This window comes from Siniperca chuatsi, linkage group LG10 (genome assembly GCF_020085105.1).
Source record: "Siniperca chuatsi isolate FFG_IHB_CAS linkage group LG10, ASM2008510v1, whole genome shotgun sequence".
Classification (NCBI taxonomy): domain Eukaryota; kingdom Metazoa; phylum Chordata; class Actinopteri; order Centrarchiformes; family Sinipercidae; genus Siniperca; species Siniperca chuatsi.
The window spans coordinates 7963856-7979446 of NC_058051.1; the positions used below are offsets into that span (position 1 = coordinate 7963856).

Here is a 15591-nt window from a genome sequence, read left to right on the forward strand (position 1 = left end):
CTCTAATTCACAATTGAAAACAATGCATAGGTGATCAGATACAAACATGTCCCTGGTTTCCACAGATGGGGTTTTCAGGCCCAAAGTAAAGACTAGGTCTAAGGTGTGGCCACGGGAATGAGTTTGGCCAGACACATGTTGTTGTAAGTTGAAAGAGTTAGTGATATTTAAAAAATCAGCAGCAAGGGCATTAGAGGAGTCATCAACGTGAATATTAAAGTCACCACAAAGAACAATTCTATCATAATTTAACACAAGACTGGATAAAAACTCAGGGAGTTCCAACAAGAAGGAGCCAGCTGGTTTAGGGGCGATATATAATAGCAAATATGACTGGGAGGGGGCCACCAAGTTTAAACATGAGCACTTCAAAGGAGGAAAAATCATTGCAAGCTATGAGGTCACACTTAAAATGCTTCCTATAGACAGTAACAAGGCCCCCACCTCGACCACAGACCCTAGGGCAACTAAAGCAGTCATAATCAGGAGGGCACAATTCAGCCAGCTGACTGTGATCACCAGGATGTAGCCAGGATTCAGTTAAAAACATAAAGTCTAACTCAGTGGAAGAGATAAAGTCATTTAAAATAAACGTTTTGTTAGAGAGGGATCTTACATGCCGGAGAGCCATCTTAAAAAGTCTGTGCTGGTTCAGATTTGATGTTGAGACTGGAGGTCGGGTTCTGGCCCGGATCTTTATTAAGTTATTATTGTTGCTGTGTCGGTTGTGTCTGTTTCGCACTAAGGACCTGTCCGAAATTACCACAGGAATGTTAAAGGTGGCACTAGAGGCAGCCGGGCTCCAGATAGCAGCACTATGATCAGTCCACAAGGGGGCGGTAGTGACAGCAGAGAGTACGTGGCTGTTTATTGTGGGCAGAGTAGAGGAAGAAGAAGAGCGAGGGGAAACAGGTGATGTAAATAGTCAACTACGTGAGGAGGACAGCACAGCGAGCTGCAGGTTAGCCGCTAGCATGCGACTACCTGACTTGTTTGGGTGAAGACCATCTCGTGCAAACAAGGAAGAACGATCCCAGAATAAGTTAAAGTTGTGAATAAAACCAACGTCATGGGTGCTGCAGACAGACTGGAGCCAGGTATGAAGGCTGAGGATCCTGCTAAAACAGCCAATTCCCGACCCAGTGTAGGAATTGGACCCGAAATGAAAGCATGCTTTCGGTGCTGTTGAGCAGGTCAAAGAGGCGGATGAAGTCTGCTTTCGTCAGCTCCGATTGCTGACGGGCGGTGTCATTTGTGCCGACATGGACTATGATTTTCGTGATAGTCATCGGGAGTGCAGCCAGAAGTCCGGGGAGCTTTTCGAGGATGTCGGGGGTTGTTGCTCCGGGAAAGCAGCGTGTGAGCGCATTAGCGAAGCGGATATTCCTCACTATGGAGTCTCCAACGATCAGCGTGGTTGGGGGGATGAGAGGAGGCAGAGTCGATGATCGTGGAGCCCGCCGAGTCCCATCAGCCGTCCCTGGGATAGTTGTGGCCGGGGACTGCTGCGGCGAGGGGGCGGCGTCCTCCTCAGCAGAGGTGTTCGCTGCCGTCTCAGGACGAATGAGACCCCCAGAGCTTCTCCTGATCACGGCCTCTTTCAGTAACTTGCGGCGAGAGGAGGAGGAAGACTTGGCTGCTGGAAGATGGGGCGTCCCTCCAGTGGAGGAAAGTCCTGCGTGTCCAGGATGTCAAACCTGTTGGCCAGCGGGAGGTCCCGATGTGAAGGTGGAGGAGTTGGGCGCTTTGCACCATGTCTGTCCTTACAGGCTACGGTCCAGTGCTCCGGTTGGCGTGGAGTCGAACTCACGGAGCCTTCTCACCACCCCCGCCGGCGAGTGACCGTGCATCCACTGGGGCTCGGCACGGGTAGAAATGGCCATGGCTTTGTGCTTCGCACCCATGAGGAGCCACGGGTCATCAGGCTTAGCTGAAGCGGCCTCATGCTCCGGGCGCCAGTGATGATGGAGCCGAGCCACGGAAGAGTGGGATCATTGTCCAGTGCTGGGGTGGAGCAGTCCGGGAGTAAGATGGGATGGTCGCATTCCGGCTGCGCGCAGCCAGAGGAGCTGAGGACCGCCAGGTGTTTTGCCTGGGCCGAGGCGACGGTGGAGAACTCCAGGATGAGCTTGTCTTTTTCTCTGAGCTCGGCTTCCAGACAGGCGATACTTTTCCTCAGCTTTGAGACGGTAAGGTGACAAGATCCACACTCAGCCATCATTTAGTCCGTGAGAGTGCTTCAGAGCTTAAAGTCCACAGTAAAGTCCATAAAAGTGCTACAAGCTTAAAATCCTTGGTAAAACCGACCGGCTAGCCTAGCCGCCGGGCTAAAAACAAACCTAGCTAAGCTAGCAGCAGTGGAGGCAGTCCGGTAAACCACGTGGAGTTGCAGCCAGCTTAAAATTACTTAAGATCCACACGTCCGATGACTGAAAACTTTTTCCAAGTTAGAACATATAGGTAAAGCGGTGGCCAGGAAAGCAGTGTGGCCTAGAAAACCTGGCTTAAAAACTCGATAAAATATCAATTTATGATGGTTTAATAACATTGTGCATTATTTGCACTTCACATGAGGTATTCACAGGGTGATTGTTGTTTAAGCGTCAACTCACAGCATCAACAAACAATGCATACAGAGTAAACAGTAACTCACAGCGTCAACAAACAACGCATACAGAGTAAATGTTACGTACAGACAGACGGGAGGCACCGAGATGGAGAAAACAAGGTTTATTGCACGACACAGCAGTGAGGCAAAATAGCAGTCATATGAATAGACACACTGGAGGTGGATACCGTCCTTGATGGGCTGTAGTTGCGGATCTGGAGCTGGAGAATCTCACACCAGCGTACTGGTGTAGCAGGTCTGAGAAACGGGGAGTATTGAAGACAAGGATAGCGTTCTAGTGATTCTGGAGTCCAACGATGTCTAATTTGTCTGGAGTTTGAATCCATGTATCAACGAGACCGGACACTGATTGATGTGAGTGTGGAGTCTTTATACTGCTGGGAGGTGATGGGTTTCAGGTGTGGGATTGAGACCAGGTGTGTAATTAGAACTCAGGTGAAGGCGGGCGTCGTGACTGGGTGAGAGTGGAGCCTGGCGTATCCGTGACAGTAAACATATGGTACACATTAATTTGTTTGTACAAGCAGTTCCCAAGGTGTGTATACAGACTGTGACCTCACAGTATCCAAAATCTCTTCTAGTCTAGTTACTACAACATCTGTCTTAGAATTAGCATTCACCTTGTTTTCCACAACTTGAACTACAAGACCTTGTAACTCTAAAATAAAAAAATAGTCCTCTACAAGTCTAAAAACTTTTCTCACACAATTACCCATTTTTGTGGGTGTTATCCAAGTGAATTATTCAGGTCCTTTCCAAAACACCACAGCCTGTCAGTTTTTCAACGTTGTTGTTGTCTTCTCCAATCAGTTTATCATGAACCTCCTCAATCCTGTCTGCTATACAGACCATTGTTTTTAGTTCATGAAGGAAGGACTCTGCATCGTCAGGTAGCAAATATGACTGGGAGGGGGCCACCAAGTTTAAACATGAGCACTTCAAAGGAGGAAAAATCATTGCAAGCTATGAGGTCACACTTAAAATGCTTCCTATAGACAGTAACAAGGCCCCCACCTCGACCACAGACCCTAGGGCAACTAAAGCAGTCATAATCAGGAGGGCACAATTCAGCCAGCTGACTGTGATCACCAGGATGTAGCCAGGATTCAGTTAAAAACATAAAGTCTAACTCAGTGGAAGAGATAAAGTCATTTAAAATAAACGTTTTGTTAGAGAGGATCTTACATGCCGGAGAGCCATCTTAAAAGTCTGTGCTGGTTCAGATTTGATGTTGAGACTGGAGGTCGGGTTCTGGCCCGGATCTTTATTAAGTTATTATTGTTGCTGTGTCGGTTGTGTCTGTTTCGCACTAAGGACCTGTCGAAATTACCACAGGAATGTTAAAGGTGGCACTAGAGGCAGCCGGGCTCCAGATAGCAGCACTATGATCAGTCCACAAAGGGGCGGTAGTGACAGCAGAGAGTACGTGGCTGTTTATTGTGGGCAGAGTAGAGGAAGAAGAAGAGCGAGGGGAAACAGGTGATGTAAATAGTCAACTACGTGAGGAGGACAGCACAGCGAGCTGCAGGTTAGCCGCTAGCATGCGACTACCTGACTTGTTTGGGTGAAGACCATCTCGTGCAAACAAGGAAGAACGATCCCAGAATAAGTTAAAGTTGTGAATAAAACCAACGTCATGGGTGCTGCAGACAGACTGGAGCCAGGTATGAAGGCTGAGGATCCTGCTAAAACAGCCAATTCCCCGACCCAGTGTAGGAATTGGACCCGAAATGAAAGCATGCTTTCCGGTGCTGTTGAGCAGGTCAAAGAGGCGGATGAAGTCTGCTTTCGTCAGCTCCGATTGCTGACGGGCGGTGTCATTTGTGCCGACATGGACTATGATTTTCGTGATAGTCATCGGGAGTGCAGCCAGAAGTCCGGGAGCTTTCGAGGATGTCGGGGTTGTTGCTCCGGGAAAGCAGCGTGTGGCGCATTAGCGAAGCGGATATTCCTCACTATGGAGTCTCCAACGATCAGCGTGGTTGGGGGGATGAGAGGAGGCAGAGTCGATGATCGTGGAGCCCGCCGAGTCCCATCAGCCGTCCCTGGGATAGTTGTGGCCGGGGACTGCTGCGGCGAGGGGGCGGCGTCCTCCTCAGCAGAGGTGTTCGCTGCCGTCTCAGGACGAATGAGACCCCCAGAGCTTCTCCTGATCACGGCCTCTTTCAGTAACTTGCGGCGAGAGGAGGAGGAAGACTTGGCTGCTGGAAGATGGGGCGTCCCTCCAGTGGAGGAAAGTCCTGCGTGTCCAGGATGTCAAACCTGTTGGCCAGCGGGAGGTCCCGATGTGAAGGTGGAGGAGTTGGGCGCTTTGCACCATGTCTGTCCTTACAGGCTACGGTCCAGTGCTCGGTTGGCGTGAGTCGAACTCACGGAGCCTTCTCACCACCCCCGCGGCGGTGACCGTGCATCCACTGGGGCTCGGCACGGGTAGAAATGGCCATGGCTTTGTAAGCCGCACCCATGAGGAGCCACGGGTCATCAGGCTTAGCTGAAGCGGCCTCATGCTCCGGGCGCCAGTGATGATGGGCCGAGCCACGGAAGAGTGGGATCATTGTCCAGTGCTGGGGTGGAGCAGTCCGGGAGTAAGATGGGATGGTCGCATTCCGGCTTGCGCAGCCAGAGAGCTGAGGACCGCCAGGTGTTTTGCCTGGGCCGAGGCGGCGGTGGAGAACTCCAGGATGAGCTTGTCTTTTTCTCTGAGCTCGGCTTCCAGACAGGCGATACTTTTCCTCAGCTTTGAGGCGGTAAGGTGACAAGATCCACACTCAGCCATCATTTAGTCCGTGAGAGTGCTTCAGAGCTTAAAGTCCACAGTAAAGTCCATAAAAGTGCTACAAGCTTAAAATCCTTGGTAAAACCGACCGGCTAGCCTAGCCGCCGGGCTAAAAACAAACCTAGCTAAGCTAGCAGCAGTGGAGGCAGTCCGGTAAACCACGTGGAGTTGCAGCCAGCTTAAAATTACTTAAGATCCACACGTCCGATGACTGAAAACTTTTTCCAAGTTAGAACATATAGGTAAAGCGGTGGCCAGGAAAGCAGTGTGGCCTAGAAAACCTGGCTTAAAAACTCGATAAAATATCAATTTATGATGGTTTAATAACATTGTGCATTATTTGCACTTCACATGAGGTATTCACAGGGTGATTGTTGTTTAAGCGTCAACTCACAGCATCAACAAACAATGCATACAGAGTAAACAGTAACTCACAGCGTCAACAAACAACGCATACAGAGTAAATGTTACGTACAGACAGGCGGGAGGCACCGAGATGGAGAAAACAAGGTTTATTGCACGACACAGCAGTGAGGCAAAATAGCAGTCATATGAATAGACACACTGGAGGTGGATACCGTCCTTGATGGGCTGTAGTTGCGGATCTGGAGCTGGAGAATCTCACACCAGCGTACTGGTGTAGCAGGTCTGAGAAAGCGGGAGTATTGAAGACAAGGATAGCGTTCTAGTGATTCTGGAGTCCAACGATGTCTAATTTGTCTGGAGTTTGAATCCATGTATCAACGAGACCGGACACTGATTGATGTGAGTGTGGAGTCTTTATACTGCTGGGGAGGTGATGGGTTTCAGGTGTGGGATTGAGACCAGGTGTGTAATTAGAACTCAGGTGAAGGCGGGCGTCGTGACTGGGTGAGAGTGGAGCCTGGCGTATCCGTGACAGTAAACATATGGTACACATTAATTTGTTTGTACAAGCAGTTCCCAAGGTGTGTATACAGACTGTGACCTCACAGTATCCAAAATCTCTTCTAGTCTAGTTACTACAACATCTGTCTTAGAATTAGCATTCACCTTGTTTTCCACAACTTGAACTACAAGACCTTGTAACTCTAAAATAAAAAAATAGTCCTCTACAAGTCTAAAAACTTTTCTCACACAATTACCCATTTTTGTGGGTGTTATCCAAGTGAATTATTCAGGTCCTTTCCAAAACACCACAGCCTGTCAGTTTTTCAACGTTGTTGTTGTCTTCTCCAATCAGTTTATCATGAACCTCCTCAATCCTGTCTGCTATACAGACCATTGTTTTTAGTTCATGAAGGAAGGACTCTGCATCGTCAGGAGGAGGTGGGCTGCTTGGAGGGGATGGGCTGCTTGGAAGAGTGGGGGGAATCCAATGATCTGATGATGATGGTGGTGAGGTGCTTGGTGGGGTCCAACTCCAGGGTGAGGAGCTTGGTGGAGTCAGACTCCCTGGTCCCCGGCCTGCAGTGATGATGCTGGTGTAGGAGGGAGAAACATTGTGGTTTTTCCCTATTTGTGGCCATCTGCCCCCGCTGAACATCGTATCTATTGAAAGGAGAGGGATTCTTTCAGAACCACATGGTCCTTCCAAAACCGGCTGTGTAATCCTTACAGCCTCACATACCATTTATGTCCAGCTACCATTGGACTGACCTGCGACCTGGGATGTCACCAGGTCAACTAAACCCCAGCTCGGCCATTGTTCTCTCTTTTTTCCTCCTGGTTTCATCTACAGCACTGCTGCTCAGCAAGCGCTGTCCTCAGTGTGGCCTGCTTGGAGCAGACACTCACCAGAACCAAACTCTTCCAGCAGCGATGTGAGGGCCTGCATAAGATTACGGCAAAAAGTCTCTGAGGAGGAGTTGGCACCTCGGGTAAGTTTACTAGAATTTATCACAGGTTCTGGCAGGTGGGTCAAAAATTGACAAATCACCGTTCCGAGTAAGTTATTAATAACTTACAGAAACATTGCAAGCAATAGTCCACCTTGCTGTGTATTCCAGCAACAAGCGCCTCCAGTGAGCGAGTGTCGAAATAGGTTAAATCGTGGAACTGTGGACTCCATTCTTTTTCTACACAGTGCAGCCAAACACTAGGCTAGATCTACACATGTAGGTAACAATTTTGTTAAAATTCACTGTAAAAATATGATGGATGCATCACTTGTTTGTGTGTGTGTGAGAGAGAGAAAGAGAGAGACAGAGTTTATGTCCTCATTGAAGGGTTACTTGTTTTGCTACAATGCAACAATAAAGAACCCTCATGTGGAACAATTTGTCTGTTTATTTAGACTTAATCTTCCCACTACTGTGGGCGGGGAAGAAAGAGAGCACTCTGGACAGTTCCCTAGCTGCTTCCACCAGCAGGATCAGCACCTAAGAGCACCGTCGCACTCAGTCCTGACAATTGTGCTACTATAATGCATAAAGTTGGCAGTTTGCGGGTCGGGTCGGGTTTGGGTGTTTGATTACAACATTTCTGCGGGTTGGGCAGTGCTGATTGGCTCTCATAACGGGTCACGTGGGTGCACTATCAGTATAGTCAATATACTTAATGCAATCGTCTGAAGACCTCCAAATCAGTCTTAATAACACTCCTTTATTCATTTCCATGTCACCTACATAACATTTCTGACTGAAATGGGTGCTATTGGTCACACTGCAAAAACTCAAAATCTTGCCAAGTATATTTTTCTAATTTCTAGTCAAAATATCTCATCACACTTAATATAAGACAAAATCACCTAAAGAGCAAGATTTAAGTGAGATAAAGGAGCTTGTTTTTAGACAGTGCATCTTGAATATCTTGTTAAGTGAAACTGCCTTGAAAACATCTTGTTTTGAGTCATATCTCAGATGAAACAAGCTTTTTTGACATGTCATAAGGTTTTTAAGCTGGTTTTTATTTGTAAAAGATGCATCATCTCGTTTCAAGAAATAGATTTAACTTGAATTGAGACAACAAATCTGCTTTATTGAAAACAACATGCTCAACTCACAATGCACAGTATGGCTATTTTTACATTTCCATAAAAAAAAAAAAGACAGAGGCAAAAGCTGTAATTATGTTTCCTTCTAATAAGTAAAAGAGTAATAAGTAAAACAAAATGCTGTCATGAATTACAGTGTCTGTCAGTACTTAAAAAAAAAAAATTAATTGCGCACAAATACACTCAATACAAACTCAAGAGTGATGATGTTTGATGATGTCTGTGAGATCATACTTCACTGGAATGTACTTGGTATTATTGAAATTAATACTGTAGTATGGTGTATAATCAACAAGCTTTTCAGCATCGATGAAAACATTGGCTTGAGCTAGGTCAGGAACTTCTACCTCATAAGCTAAATAATGATCATTCCACCCAACTGTAGAGAGAGGTTGGCATTCAAAACAATACACTGAAGCATTTAAAATATAAATGTTTTTCACAAGTGCAAACTCTGGAGTATCATTAATGACATTAGAAATAACCAAAGATTTTCCACATGTATGCTTATTTCCATGTTCCATAATCCACTGTACCGAAACTATATGTTCTACGTGCTCTATTCCTAAGAAGTCCTTAATCTTTCCTTCTACGTAGTGAACATTTTTTTCACCTCAGAGGCTGGGCCCATGTCAACTTCACTTGAACAAATTGGATGTTTCTCATGCACATTCTGACTACATTCATAAAGTTGGTTGTGCTTCACAAGAGACTTACATATATTTTTAAAACTACTTTTCAAAGCCCACTGCTTAAAAAAGCAATGCTTTGACTCAAAGCGCATACACATATGCCTCACTGTAGGACCAAGTGCCTTAATCTGAGAAGGAAGATGCAGCAAGTAATGCTGTTTAGGTATAATATTTGCATCTGGAAACAGTTCTTTGAAATGTTGTAAATGTTGCTCTATTAAAAGCTTCAGCTTTGAAAGAGTTGAGAGAGCAATAATAGGTGAAAACAGAATTTTGACTATCTCTAACAACTTAAGTAGTATTTGTGTGTAATCGTTTTCTCCAATTTTGTCTATGAGAAATGGCAGGATCTTTAACAAAACCAGCATCTGCCCAGCTGACTGTTTCAATTTATTGTCATTTGATGACAGTGTATTGACAGATATGGGGCAAGGCTTATCCCTTGCATCCACAGGAGAATAAGGGAAACAAATAATTGCACTGTTGAATGTGTCTAAGTCCATATGCCCTGAAAGCACAAGATGCTTTAAAACACATTTGATTTCATATGGGGCAACACCTTCAAGAATGACATGCATGATGTCTTGTGGGGTTTGATTGATTATATCAAAGTGAGGAAATTCTGATAATTTGCTTTTGACAAACATATCTTCCTTAAATTGCTCCTGCATGTCTTCAAAGTTGCACTCGCAGTGCCTGCACTTACTGTAGGCAAATCCCACTCCTATCTTAAATCCAGCCACTTCATGCTGAGCAAGAGTGTCTCCGCACACAGACATAAGTGCCCCATAAACTGTCCTCTCACCATTTGCAGTGACAACCTGGACACCATCATACAGCTCAGTTAAGTCACGGTTAATCCTCTCAAATATCTCATCAATACCACAATGGGAAAGATCTTTTGATTTTACCATGGCAAGCAGACGAATGGCAGCAAGTCTCGATCTGTATTTAGGGTTGATGTTACCTAAGGTGTAATAAATCAATAACAATTTGTTTTTGTTTGCCCGAGATCCAAGAGGATTGCATAGCTCAATTTCATCTGTATATAAAATTAACTGCAGTGCTGTGGGAAATTTCAAAAACAGTGGGTGCGACTTAAAAATGTCTCCATCAATGAAATCATGAAAAATCCATCCTTGCATGCCTGTGGCCTCTTATCAATCATTGCAATTATTCTTGGATGTGACAGCAGCTGCTCCAAACTTTTCACCAACGGTATATAATGAAAAAAATGGTCCTTAATGGTAAGAACTCGGGAGTCTCCATTTTTCACATAACATACTGTTTGTTTTGCGACAAGAATCTCTGGTTCAACTGGTTTTAACAGTTCTTTGATGGTCTTATCTTGCAAATGGGTGGAAGTAATTTGACAGAAAGGGTCAACAAACTGGTCAAATATCCCCATTGCATCACTCTTTAGTAGATCCAGGTCCCCAGAATGTCTCTCGATCATGTCGCTCATTTGCTGTTTTAGGTGCTCCAATAATGCGGCCTGATATTGCTGGACTCCACTCACCATTTGGTTAACAGCTCTCTGGGGAGTAGAAAACAAACAAACAAAATTTATATATTATAAAATTCATATAAAATTTTTTATAATATATGTAAACTCACAGACACTTTTTTTTTTAAAGTAGCCCTTCAATTACATATTGTTAGTGACATGCAATGATAAAAATAGGCTATTTCCAGCAAAACTATCATTAAATAATATTGCCTTCTGCAGCTTTAAGACCTTGTTTACACTTGGTCTTAAAATACGAAGTGAGATCTGATCACAAGTGGTCACTGAAGAAGCATGTGGAGACACATTCTAATGTCAGGTGTTTCTCTGACACACCTTTAGCTGTCCACCTGTGATCGGATCAACCAAGATGCCAGGTCTGAACAGTGGCTAAATCATTCTACAGATTAAGCTTATTGCTTTTAAGCTTGCTACTAAAAATTTAATATAATTAATTGGAAAATCAATGGCATAAATTACCTGTGTCAGTCGATGGGTTTCTCTGGCTTGAAGAAGAAAAGCAGTTGCATGTTTAGAAAGGTCAACATTCATGCGACCATCTTCTTGAAATCCACTCTGAAAGAGATTAACAACAAACATATCTATTAAAACAGGGAAAATATTGGCATTTGTAGACCTACCAGACAATCTGACAACTACCTGGGTAAGCTAGCTCGCTAGATTTTTGTTTCTTCCTATAAAAAGGCACAAGATGGGTGTATTTTTACTGATTGGTGTCCATTTTGAGTATGTAAAATACATACAAAAACAACAACTAATAAAAACAAAACAGTACTACAAAAAAACAATAACTTTGACAGCATCATAAAAATCTGTACTTCATGAGTAAGATTGACACACATACTAAATTGTATTCATTCACTTGCTCTCTTGCCAATAAATTAACATTACTAAAGGCCTTGGAACTGAACTTATATTCCAATAAGCTATACGGAGACAACTTCCTGTCACACACTGTCATGAAGACATGTCTCACCAGCCAGTTACAGCTTTGTAAATGATAAGCTAATAATACACATAATACATCCTCTATGCTTGATTCAAACTGTTGAAAGATAACCTGTAATTTTTAATTTGTTGTTTACATGACTAACATTAACCTTACTGATTTTTTTCAATTAAGTCTAGTAACTGAATTACATAAATAATTAAACTAAACAAATTAAACTAATAATTAAATAAACTAATTAATTTCCCATTGGACATTAGATCACAAGTGGACAATCTGTGGGGCGGTAGGCTGCGTTTGACAACATAAGTGTATAACATATAACTACTTATACAGTGATGGGCGATTTCAAAACACTGCTTCAGGAAGCTTCGGAGCGTTATGAATCTTTTGTGTCGAATCATGATTCGGATCACGTGTCAAAACGTCAAACTGCTGAAATCACGTGACTTTAGCTATCTGAATCATGAATCGATACACTGATTCATAACGCTTCGAATCTTCCTGAGGCAGTGCTTTGAAATCGGCCATCTCTGTATAAGTCGTTATTTTGTTTTGTTTTTTGCACACAAAAACTATTCTCGTCACTTTATAATATTAATATTAAACCACTGTAGTGAGATGGACTTTGTAACGACGTCTTTAGTATCTTTTATGGGTCTTGAGAGAGGAAATGACATTGGTGTCAGTGGAGGCCTTCGTGAGCCATCGGATTTCAACAGAAATATCTTAATTTGTGTTCTGAAGATGAACAAAGGTCTTACAAGTGTGGAACGACATGAGGGTAATTAATTAATGACAAAATTTTAATTTTTGGGTGAACTAACCCTTTAAGATAACTAGCCGATTTAAATCTCAGTAGGTTAACGTAGTTGTATTTGCTTTACTGGTTCATTACTCGTTACTGACAAAAATAGTGGAATTACAGTAATGCATTACTTTCATGCTATTACTTTATCTTAAAATTACAACCTGAGCCTGTCATTGGCAAAAACAAACATGTTTAGTGAACAGTTGACCTAAATAAATGTAAAATTGTAGCTTGAGTAACGACTTACCGCTGGAATGACGATGCTTGAGCTCTCTGCTTCAGCCACAGGGCTTGCATTACTTTGGTTGTTCGCGGCTGCCCTCGCTCCAGGTAAACCGTGGCCCTCCTCCGCCGCTTCAACTTGGAGAAGATGATGCGCGTGTGTCCGCTTCACGTGATAATAGAAGGAGTTATACACCCTGTACTCGTTTGGACAGCCATCAATCCCGCACACAACGCGAAAGTCAGGGCTGCGACTGTGCATGATGTTAATGTGACTTAAAAGTTGTTTCAGAGTCAATGCCACAAATATGTAGCATATGAAGCAACGCCAAATCATGTTGGAAGCAAAGATGTCACAGGCAAGAGGACGGTAAACTGTGGTCACAGGTCGGTAGAGGAAGACTGCCGTAAAAAATCGTTACTATGGTTACACCCGCCAGCTAGCTGCTGCAAATGAGAATGTGGGCGTGAACTAGGAGGACATCGTTTGTCGTTGCAGCCAGCAGAGACAGCAAGGCGAAGCTAACAGCATGGAAGAATTGGATGATGTCGCAGTGTCGATTTTAAGGGGTATGTATGAAAATATTATTTTTTTATCACGAATGCAGAGGCCTAATTGAAGCTAAAGAAAAAAGCTAATTGCTTCCTGGCGCTGCTCCACTGTGGGCCTCAAATTTTTTCCCATTTGTCATATCACGCTTCTTATTCTTTCACCTGTTGTGTGAAGTGTTATGTGTGGTCGGTGAACTGTAGGAACTGAATTACGCTTTGGGAACAATATTGTGTATATTATGTTGTGTTCAGACCAAAACCAGAATTTTCGCCTCCCGTTACTCGCGCCATTTTGTTCCCGCTAAATTCATAAACTGTGAAGACTAGTCAACTAATGGCAACAAATAACAATTGTTGGTCACTAGAAAAAATCTATTTATTTAATCAAGCTCTAAATACGGCTCTTTATGGATCCGATTTGCGTTAAAGGGCTGTTAGTCTTCGTGGATGACCGTGAAAGAAAGAAATAATCTTCGTGACGCACCCACTGTTAGCCTAGCTTAGCACAAAGACTGAAAGTAAATGGTTCCAGCTAGCATACTGCTCCCAATAAGTGACAAAATAACGGCAACATTTTCCTATTTACATGTTGTGATTTGTATAGTCACAGTGTGTACAAATAACAAGGTCACATGAGACACAGCCATCTTCTAACCGCAGCACATTGAGCTGACAGCAAAGTGTTTTTGGAACAGGCATGGTAGTCTACATGTGTGTTCAATTCGGTTTAGATGAATTGATAGGTGTTCAGTTAGTTGATCTAAGCGATTTCACCCCTAATATGGAACATTGCTTATTTATACGTGTGCAGAGATGTCAATACTACATTGCATTTTGTGTTGTCACCAAAAAACAAAAATGTTGCTTTTTGCAGGAGTCTGGCCAAGAACACTCAAAATTATCGGGCAGTTCCTCCTTCAATGCATCACCCATGCGACAGACATCCACTCCTGTGAGCATAAGTCCTCCAAAGTGCACAACCCCTGAAAAGGTTGTGAAGTTATCCTTTCCAGAATATGTTTTGCACACCGACACAGAACTTGAGCAAGTCCGACAACAGTACTTTGAGTTGGCGAAGACAGGCAAACAGCGCAACTGCCAGATGTCAAAGGAGCTCTGATGCCGGCTCATTCGAAACACCATGACCAGTATGATTGCAATCCTGAGGGCAAAGGGGATCGAGATTCACACAGATACCCATCAAAGCCAGAAATTACTGCAATGGCAAAGAGAATAGTACTGTACTACCCCATGCTGCAGGACCAAGGCCACCATACATGGGTAAGTGAAATGCACCCAGTTGATGACTGTTTCATTTTGGACATTTTTAGTAGCGGTTTGAAAAATGTATTAAATGTCTTGTGCAGGTCACTGTGTACTCACAGCTATACAAAAGATTGCAAAATGTGAGATCCCCCCAAAAAAGAACTCCAGATGGGAGACATTCAAAGAGGTGAGCTGTAACTGATTATTTTCAAAGATTCATCTGTTAATCGTTTTCAAGATTAATTTATCAGTTGTCAAGGCAATGTCCTCAAAAGTCTTGTTTGGTCCACAACCTAAAGATGTTAATTTCACTGTCACAGAGGACTAAAGAAGCTAGAAAATATTCACATTTGAGAAGCTTAAATCATATTTGGACATTCCAAAAAAAAAAAAAAAAAAAAAAAAGACTCAAATGATCAATCATGTCAGTCAATGTCCTGGGTGATCTGTCTCCCTCACTTCCCCTTTTTAATGAATGCTCTTATTTTAGTGTTTGACTGCAAAATAATTGCTTTGGATGTGTGTGGGGGATATTGCTATTTATTACTAAGCACTTTGTGTTACATTTTGTTTGTATGTGCTATGCAAATAAAGTCAGATGGATTGATTTAGCAGTTGACAACTAATTGATTAACTGATTAATCTTTGCAGCTCTACAAAGAGGCGCTGTCTTGAGCAGCCAACAGACATAGATGAAATGGATTCAAGTGACTCAACAATCATTCTAGATGGGTCCACAGAAGGAAGTGGCAGCCCAGGCTCAGACCCTAAAGAAAGTGATTTAGAAGGTAAGTTTCAACTTTGCATAAACTAATAAACCCATTTTATTGGTCAAGATGACAGTGCTGACATGACTGAAGTAAAAGGCTTTAAAATGGACATCAGAGGATAGGTGTTTACACTACACTTGTTCTGTTTTATTACCAATTTATTAACATTATTGTAGAAATTGAGTTAACCAAAATTTGGTATTAATAAAAAGCTGGTATTGTATCAGGAACAGCTGGGTACAGCAGTACCTTTAAGTATCAGTCAACTGTGCAACATTACTTTATATAACCTCTCCAACATATCAAATAATGTTTATGTTTAATGTTAATATTTAAAATCCTTGTGTCTCATTAGTGGCATTTTTGCTCTTTTTAATTGAATGTAATTTTTAGTACCAAAAGACCGAAATGATCCTTACAGT

The 15591-nt window shown here is 43.1% G+C and overlaps 1 protein-coding gene across 1 annotated transcript; it reads right to left on the reverse strand.

The window, feature by feature from the left end:
* Positions 1–8989: 8989 nt before the first annotated feature.
* LOC122882383 lies at positions 8990–13466 on the reverse strand. The gene is made up of 3 exons (XM_044209699.1): positions 12607–13466; positions 11059–11154; positions 8990–10608 (listed from the first exon to the last, which is right to left on the reverse strand). The coding sequence occupies exons 1-3, from the start codon at positions 12916–12918 to the stop codon at positions 10150–10152; spliced, it is 867 nt and encodes a 288-aa protein (XP_044065634.1). The 5' UTR covers positions 12919–13466; the 3' UTR covers positions 8990–10149.
* Positions 13467–15591: the final 2125 nt, after the last annotated feature.